At 33.6% G+C, this 9,351-nt stretch overlaps 1 protein-coding gene across 1 annotated transcript; it reads right to left on the bottom strand.

Moving 5' to 3' along the window:
• Positions 1 to 362: 362 nt before the first annotated feature.
• On the bottom strand, positions 363 to 8,844 carry LOC100249242 (YTH domain-containing protein ECT1). Its single transcript, XM_002262882.4, has 10 exons — positions 8,543 to 8,844; positions 7,343 to 7,396; positions 5,932 to 5,993; positions 5,026 to 5,182; positions 4,242 to 4,306; positions 3,672 to 4,082; positions 2,844 to 3,359; positions 2,000 to 2,212; positions 902 to 1,081; positions 363 to 803 (listed from the first exon to the last, which is right to left on the bottom strand). Exons 2-10 carry the CDS (start codon positions 7,368 to 7,370, stop codon positions 609 to 611), a joined length of 1,827 nt encoding a protein of 608 aa, XP_002262918.1. The 5' UTR covers positions 7,371 to 7,396; positions 8,543 to 8,844; the 3' UTR covers positions 363 to 608.
• Between the last annotated feature and the right edge of the window lie 507 nt (positions 8,845 to 9,351).

Here is a 9,351-nt window from a genome sequence, read left to right on the forward strand (position 1 = left end):
TAATTATTTTATCTATAAAAAAATAATTATAATAATATATTAAATTTAAATCTATTTTTTTTCTTTCTTATCCATCTTCTTTCCCATATTTTTCCTTAAATTTTTTAGAACCAAAAATAATCTAAATATTTAAAAACCACTTATTTTCAAAATTGTAAATAATATTTTATATTAATTTTTATCCAAATTCAGATTTCAAAATATTCTTTATTTATTTAATTGCCGCTTAAAAACTCAAAAAAAAAAAAAAATCATTTTTTGTCCAGAGTTGTCAAAACATTCTAAATAACCAAAAAAGAACACCGTTTGCCAAACAGGCTCTAAAATAGGCGGTGATTTTCACACCTGAGCAAACAAGAACATGAAGAATAATGATCTTCTCTTGTGATCAAAATGACAACACTCAGCGTCCAAAGCGCAACAGGAATCCCAAAAATCAGATCAAAGGAAAGCAAGAATGAATTCCTTCCAACTCAACACTGACCATCTAATGACAAAGCCTGATCAAATCAAACAAAATAAACCTACCCCCCTAATGAAGTGAACTACGGAATCAGACCAGAAAGGAAGCGTGGTAACTGTGATAGCAGTAATAAACGTGAAGCAGTCTAACCGGAGACCGATGGAATTGAGTTCGAGTTCGAGCTTGGGTTCTCTGTCGGGTTCAACCCAGAACTGTTCTTCGGCGGGTGGGGGGTGCTGAGGGAGAGGTTTTTGGTGAGATTGATGAGAGATTTGGGGTCATGGCTTCTGCTGGTTCTTGCAGGTTCTTCGGTTTTTCTTTCCTCTCCGTGTAAATGCTTCTGTTCAACATTAGTTAAGAAGGGTTACATTACAGGGAGATAAATCACAAATAATAGAGTATGTCCGGGTTCTATCGTCTGTGTGAGAGAGAACTTACTGGGAGATCATCCCCACTCCCGTATATTTCCATCTGTGAAGGAGGTGGAGGCTTACTGCTCCTTCTGGCATGAAGGGACTTCTCGCGGTTTTCGTAGAAGTTGAAGTCGTCGAACATTGATGTTCTTGCTGAGTAATTCTTGAAAATTTTCAGCATTTCTACTCCTTGCTTGAGTCCAATCTGCAAATGGTATTATATTAATGGTAGCAATGATCCCAGAGTGATAATCAAACTGATCTCCATATTGCCCAAGCCATTAAATCATTGTAATTCTTCAAGCAGAAACACCATTGTTTGGTTACTTAGTAACCTAACACCAAGATCATGTTTGATTGCCAGGAAAAAAAAAACAAAAACAGAGGGAAAAAAAAGATGGGTAAAATTTAAAAATTCTTTATTTTTATTTGGTTGTCCATAAAAATTTTGATGGAAACAAAATTGTTCAGGAATGAGTTCTCCCCAAACTTTTCTCACCTATTTTTGAGGAAAATACCATGGAAAATATTGACATTTTCTTTACTACTTTCCCTCCTATTCTCTTTCCACCCCATTTTCCAATCATCCGAACATTGGAAAAAAATGTTCTTTAGCATTTTTTTTCTTTCCCTAGTATTTTCCTAGAACCAAACATACCCTAAGAAAAAAGAACTATTTGAGAAAGCAAAAACCTCCATTAGTTACACAACTATCAAGCAACCTAAGGGAGACAGGGAAATTTTGATTTTCGACCTACCAACCTTGTGGTAAGAGATTGTATTCGTTTATGGGAAAAAACAACTGAAATTCTCCAAGAAAATGAGTCTCATGAAAAAAAAAAACAAACGGTCATGGAAAATTTTATTCTCAACTCAAAATTTGAAATTCAATCAAGGAACCAAACTGGTGAGTTCATTTTAAGCATGGTGTTTTACTTTTAAGGTGGTTTTGGATGATGCAATTTACTTCAATTTTTCCATTCAGCTGAAAAGTAAAAAACATTAGCAAGGGGAAATTTTCAGGAAACATATTGCTTTTAACAGTCAACAACCAAACTATTGAAAACACAATTTGAGATGATGCATAAATTTAATCCTGAAAGTAGAGAAGTAAAGGAAATACCTCCTGAGTGTCCCTTGTATAGGTTACGGACCGGTTTTCATTACTTTCAAGAGTTATGTGCCGCAACTGACTGTTAGGGATGTCTTTTACGATATGCCACTTTACTGGGAAAAACCCATTCCACTTATCAAGCTGCCAAAAGTCCATGTCTTTATTGAAATCAACCTGCCCCACCATCTCAGCTACACCAACAAACTGTCCACTTCCATTTACCTGAAATTGCAATAGAAAGGAGAATCATTAAGGAAATTCTTATCAGATTATTGGAAAATTATAGACATACAAGAAGTTGATCAACAAGAAAATGAAATATCCTTCTAAACAATGCATATCAATCAAATTCAGAAAATGGTTAGAACATTAATGATGGAATTCCTGTATTCCAATCTTCAAAAGCCTATTGGCAACTATTTTTTAAAACAGTTTTCTGTTCTTTAGAATAGAAACGAGTAAATTTTAGATGAAAAACAGCTTTTTTTTAAAATTTCAAATGAAAATATGATGGGCTTTAACAAGAAACTTGAGATGCTTTCAGGTGTCTTGTAGAGTGTTTTGACAAAGAACTGAAAAACAAAAAGAATAGGATGGTAACATTATGTTTTGCATAAGAGCAAAATGCCTTTACAAAGAATACACGAAGAAAACTGTTTCCAAAATCGAGTTCTCAAATAAAATTTTATTCCTAAAAGCAACAAAATACTCCTTTAAAAATCTGTTCTCAAAAACCAAATTTTTTGAAATGTTTTTGAAATTGTCAAACAGAACTGAAGATTTAATTTTTCAAAACTCCACAGGTATAAATATTGTTTGCTCTTTTTTACCTAAAATTAATGTTAACACTTACAGAGAAGAAGAGGAAGATCGGAAATTTTGTGCCTGTTTCATTAGCCTTCGCCTCTGCATCATGGAATGCTGCATCCAGTTTCTTATTTCCATTTGGAGTGCTTGCCCAAACATCATACTTTATGCATTTATGAATATCATCTTCACTAAAAGACTTGATAACATAGAACTTCGCATTTTCATACTCAGTCTGGAAATCTTGTAGATTATATTGATCTCTTCGTACCATGAGGCCCAGCTCTTCCTTTTCAGTCGCTGAGTTCAAAGGAGCGTTTCTGTTGCGAGCCCTAGGACCACAAGTTAGTTCGGTTGAGGATTCAAAATGTCCATTTCTGTTGGATTTCTCTCTCAACTTATATTTTTCATTTCCATTCCATGCCCGACTGTTTGGTCTATAGTTCATCACACCATTATGTGGGAAAAATCCTTGCTTTTGGTTGGTAAATGATGAGAACTTGCTGACTGGATTGAACCCTTTCGCAAAGCCTGCTGGGAAATCAGAACCTAAATGAGATGCCTGTAACATTAAACAACCACATGATTAAAACATTTAAAACCAGAAAGAATGCTGATTCAACTATATGATTAACTTCGAAGATCAATTCAAACAGAACTGTCACATATCATTAATTCTGCACAATATTTGATGACTCATAACAATCTTTGAGTACAAATGGTAGAAGTCATCAAATTTGTGCTCAAGAAAATCATTGAAATTTATGTGACATCATTCCTTTATAGAATAAGTTGAACATAACATCAACCATTTAGTAATAAATATCATAGCCAAACCATTATGAATCTTCTAATGAAGATTGCTTCAATGTACCTTGTTCAATGGCTTGAGAGGTTGACTTTGGAAGATAGACTTTGAGAAGTTAGATGGAGCAGCAGATTGATGCGACTTGGAATCAAAAGGTAAAGAATATTTATTAGCAACAGTGCCATTTGCTTTCATGGAGGGAAAGTTGTTTGCCTTTGCTGAAGCAGTAGGACGTGAACCAGATTTTATATTCCCAAAATTAGCATTGGTTCCATTTGCAGCATCTCCAACATAAGTCGAATCCCATGAATAACACGGTACAGCTTCTGTCCCATAAGGAACAGGCTGCTGAAGATATCCTGATGAAAAGTAAGGAGGTTGACTAACGCATTGCCCATCAACACCCATAAGAGTCCCACTAGCATACGGATTATAGCCAGGCAGATAATAAACCATTCCATTGTCTGATTGTACACCCTGGAATAGCCATCAGAGTGAAGACCAAAAAATCACTGGATTCGGTTATCAATGTCAATTTTACATTTAATTTAGAGAGAATATAAGCTTCATGAACAAAAGTTCCAAATTAAATTTTTAGAAGCTAATTAAACATAAAGTTCATGGGGAGAAACATACTGTATAAGAACCATCTGCATTATAGTAGCCATGATCATCTGATTGATTCAGGGCCCCATTATATCCTGCAATATGAACAAAAACATAAGCAATACTTAACTTTTTGAGCATTAGAAGATTCAGAAATATACTGCATGGTTTCTTTTTCAGTCATAATTTGAAATCTGTGGATATTAAAAATTTAGAATCACAACAAATAATTATAGTTTTAGTAGGATTTCAGAATTATTTAGTTTCGTATGTCTTTTGTATACAATCTGCATAAAGTGTTTACTGACCAGGAAACTTTTGAACGCTGAATGTCATTTAAGTGAGAACATAATCTCCATAGTGTCCCCCTATTGTGTGTGAAACATTCTCAATTGACCAAGACACAAGACAGATTGTCATTGATAGGCAATTTATCATCTGAAACTGATCGTGATATGTAGTAACATCCTGGTTGATCTACAAACAGTTTGCCCTGTTGCACATTCTACATCATAGTATAGCATTGCATGAGGTTCTACATTCTACCAGTTTATCATTTTATGAATTTTCCAACATTGAAAAGTGTGTGTGTGTGTGTGTGAGAGAGAGAGAGAGAGAGAGAGAGAGAGAGAGAGAGAGAGAGAGAAAAGGAGAAACAAGAAAGGAATTCTTCTCAAGATTGAAAATAGGAGAACAGGAACACCTTGGTGTTGAAGATTCATTTGTGACCTAGTTTATGAGTTTATACTTAGCCATCTTTGACAATATTAATGGAGATCATGCTCAAGGACAAAGAACCGATCCAACATCTAACCTGGGTAGTAATAATTGTAACAGCTAGTAGGTGGATAGTAAACACCTTGCTCTGCAACTGACTCTTGATCAGTCTCACCTTTGACACTAGCAGTAGCATCCCCAGAAGAGGTCAGGGAAGACGTTGAATCAGATGGTATTCCATCTTTTCCGGAAACCTGTCAGAAAACATTAAAACATTATCCAAATGAACATAAGGAGAATCATTAAAAATAATATCGCAAAAGGTTTAAGTGTGATAACAATAATTCCATATTAAAAGTAAAACCATTCCCAATCACACATTAAAGGAAATCACCATAGCCAACATATTGAAGGGCGTTCGTTCTTTCGTAGGCCTAATACATGTAAAGCCAGAGAATGTTAAGCTCCAATGAATGATTTTAGATAAATAATTAACATGCATTCAACATAAGAAGCATAAATCTCCAGGTTTTATTAAAGAGTGCTTATTAATACATGTACGTCTACACTATTATCATGCAAGGAGGGAATACCAATGGACCCCACAAATAACTTCCTTTTCCACCTCATTTTTTCTATAAATATCCCACCTATATCACATGCATACAGCATATGGCATTATCTATTATGTTAATTACTATTTCACATCTGCTAGTTAAAAAACCAAACAATATTCCATAATCCTGGTTCTGAATGATGGGGAGGTGTTCATAATCCTGGCATTATCTGTATGTTTTTCTAAACTATTCTATAATACTAAGAGCTCCAAACCACAAGTCCTTGCATGCAAAATAATGATCAGGAAGAAGAAAAACCAAGCCTTACCTTATAAAATACAGAAAAAGATCAATGGTTTTAAGGTTCACAACACAAAGATGTTTGTTTTAACAATGTTCAAAGAAAATTAGTTCCAGACAAGCATGAAAGTCTCTAGGACACGTACCACATCTTGCTTGGTCAACTTGGTAAAGGTATCTGACTTCAATCCCATAGTCACCTGCTCAGCTGGATCATATGGTTAAAGAAACAACACTGCACAATGGTCTGCTACAAAACTTTACACAAGAGACTCCTACTTTCTCAACAAAACAAAACAATGAGCTTTTTCTGTAAATTAAAACAAAGATACAAACAAACTAATCTGCTAAATTAAACAGGTTCTGTGCAGATCAACATCATAAACTCTTCTGACCAAATTACCATGAAAAACTACATGCAAACCATGCAAATGATTATCATATATCAGTTAGGGCGGTAAAATCAATGCACCACCTATGGCAGTATGGCCAACAAAGATGACAAATCTGAAAATAATATTCAGAACCATCAATTTCAATAATTCACTGTAATGTAAAAAGCAAATAAGTATACAGACAAATTCTTCTGTTACACTGAACAGTTTCCATGTTCATTCATGCAAAGTATAAACCAAGATACAGACAAATTCTTCTGTTGCATTGCACAGTTTTCATGTGACAGCACAGGAAACTTTTCTGCCAGAATTACCAGGAAAAACTACAAGCACACCAACAACATGATGATCCTCCATCAATTTATCACCAACTCATTGTGGCCAATCAAAGATGTTAAATCCAAAAAGAATATTCAGTACCATCAATTTCAACAACTCACTGTTGCTTGGACGTAAACACAAGGAATCAAATTAGTTTCACCTGTGCAGATGAATCAAATTAATTCAACATATGCACATGGGAGAACAAAACCCATTAGATTCCCAGCAACACAAACTTACAGTAATTTACAATCCACGAATAAAATGGTTTCAAATATCAAAGGACCACTGATCATATCAATTCAAAGACAGTGATACAAAAGGAAGGCAATAAAAATGGTTTCCTCTGTAAGTTTGAAAAAACTAACCAACCCCCATAAACCACTGATCTATCAAATCAAAGACAGCGATACAAAAGGAAGGCAATAAAAATGGTTTCCTCTGTAAGTTTGAAAAAACTAAGCAAACCCCATAAAACCTGACCACCATCACAGTCTCATCAGCTTTCTGGTCCAAACCAAAAAACATGTTGCAAACCCGAAATTTCTTTAAACTCAAAAACACAACCATAGTGTTGAAATACACTAGTCCAAACAAAAGTGTTTATGCAAGAAATTTGAATAAATTGATTCAAACCCAAATTTCTTAAAACTCAAGACATATTCACAGGCAATTATATAGCTTTATTTAAAGAAAAACTGTTTTCCAGTACAGATTCGAGTGAGTTGATGCAAACTCATAAATTCTTTGTACTAAAAAGGAATACACGCATTATTCCTGGAAAATCAAACAAATTCAACAAAGAGTAGCACAAAATCGTCAACCTTGTAGGCAAGGATACATGTTTCAAAGGTCTTCTCAGCAGCCATTTCCGATCTTAGAAATTCAATTTTCTCTACAACCAAACAAACCAGAAGAATATTAATAACCAACTGCCTATGTAGAATTCCAACTTTTCTTCCCAAATTATTACATGATATTTTCAGAAAAGGGGATAAAATAAATTTTACAATCTTGGTAATTTACCAAACCACGAGATTTTTTTTCTTCTAAAATTTCAAGAAGGAAAAATTATAGAGAAAAAAGGTATTTAGTAATGGCGCATGTTAGCACTGGAGAAAAATTATTTTAGTCATATTTTAGTAATTATTTTAGAAAAAAATACAAATATTATTTTTGTAATTCGGGGCATGTTAGCACAGGCGCTCAAAAGGAGATTCTGATGCTCCTGTCATATGTGGAAAGTATGAGATTCTTTTCTAGTGATAGCGATAGGAAGAAATAAAAAAATGAAAACAATCAAAATTTTCCTTACCAGGAAAAAAAACTAATTTCTCGGAAAATGTTAAACCTTGGTTTGCTTTTATAAATTTTAAAACCGAGATGGTTTGAGATATTTTGAGAAAATTTTTGGTTTCTTGGTTTTAAATAACAGCTCACAAAAGTCTGACTATTGAAGTTTTGGGCTTGAATAAATTGGCTTTTTTGATAGCACAGAAATAGTGAGAAAATACAAAGAAAAGATAATGTGATAAAATTTCAAGCTTTCAATTTCGTAGAACTATGTTTTCTAGGTAACCAAACAGAGAACCAAAGGCAAAAAAGAGAAAAAGAAAAAGAAAAAACCTCTAAAAAGGTAAAATCGCGGTCACCGAAACGTTTTTTTCAAAGAAGAACAAAAATTTCCAGGGGGAAAAAAAGAGCAAGCTTTTCTCATGGAAATGAAATTCATCAAAACCTCGAAAAAATGTTTTCTACTCAATTAAAGCTTCTAAAACAAACAAACAAATTTACAGACTAATTACATTATATCCTCCAAAAGGAGAAAATTTAAACGAAAAACACTTTCAATGGCCTAAACCTTAATGCTCCGTCTGGATCTCAAGCAAAAAAACATCAAAAAATTACTATAAAAACAGCAAGGATCGCTTTAAGCATCTCAACTTCCGATCCAAACAAGAATCAAGAAAACCCTAACTCTAAAAAAGAAAAGCTGAAACAGTAAACTGAAGAAGAGATCGCAACCGCAGGGGAACCAGACCTTCGATGACCCACAAGAGCCACTCCGAACCGGCACTTTCGGAATGCAGTGAACCTACTGAACCGCCGGTCGGCGAGGAAAACCGCTTTTGAGTGGAAGAAGCGGTTTTCCGATTGAGAAGAAGAGAGGGAGAGAGGAGCGAGTGATGAGTGTATTTATTAAAAGTGGGAGAGACCAAGAAGTGGGAAGCGAGAGTGGGATCCGACGGCTGGAGTTGGTTCCTACCTTTGTGAGAGTGAATGTGGGCCGCTAGATTTTGGAGGTCAAAGGTATGGAGAAAAAGTGTTAAGTTGAGTGGTGTGAGGTTGGTGGGTTTCGAGGGGTTTTTGGAAATTTTCTGGTTTTTATTTTTAGTTTTCTTTTCGTGTTGTTTTTTTCTTTGTTTTCTTGAAAAATTAAGGAGTTGTTGTAAAAATTTTGAAATATTTTTAAATATGTTTTAAAAATAATTTTTATATTTTTATATGTTTATATAATTATTTTTAAAAATAAATAAAAATAACAAAAAAAATAATTAAAATATATTTTTAAAAATATCCTATTTTTTGTTCTTAAAAATAAAAAATAGAAAACAATTTTTTATTATTCAAAATATTTTCTTATTTTTTTGTTTTTAAAAATAGAAATAAAACACTTATCAAATAAGTCTTGAAAATCTAAAAAAAGATATACAAGGATTTGTTTTTCTTTTAGTTATACTTGGGATTTGATCCAAATCTTAATTTGACTATCATTTGACTTTTTTGATTAATATGTCTTTTACAAATTAATTTTATAAAAATAAATAAATTACTTTTATAGAAATGTAA

Source organism: Vitis vinifera, chromosome 12 (assembly GCF_030704535.1).
Source record: "Vitis vinifera cultivar Pinot Noir 40024 chromosome 12, ASM3070453v1".
NCBI lineage: Eukaryota > Viridiplantae > Streptophyta > Magnoliopsida > Vitales > Vitaceae > Vitis > Vitis vinifera.

Excerpts from the sequence above, each read along its gene's own strand:
- LOC100249242 (XM_002262882.4), bottom strand. The coding sequence starts at position 7,370 with ATGGCTGCTGAGAAGACCTTTGAAACAT. Across the intron at positions 4,307-5,025 it reads TTACAATTATTACTACCCAG|GATATAATGGGGCCCTGAAT; the intron begins GTTAGATGTTGG and ends TTCATATTGCAG. Across the intron at positions 804-901 it reads GGAGTGGGGATGATCTCCCA|AAGCATTTACACGGAGAGGA; the intron begins GTAAGTTCTCTC and ends AATGTTGAACAG.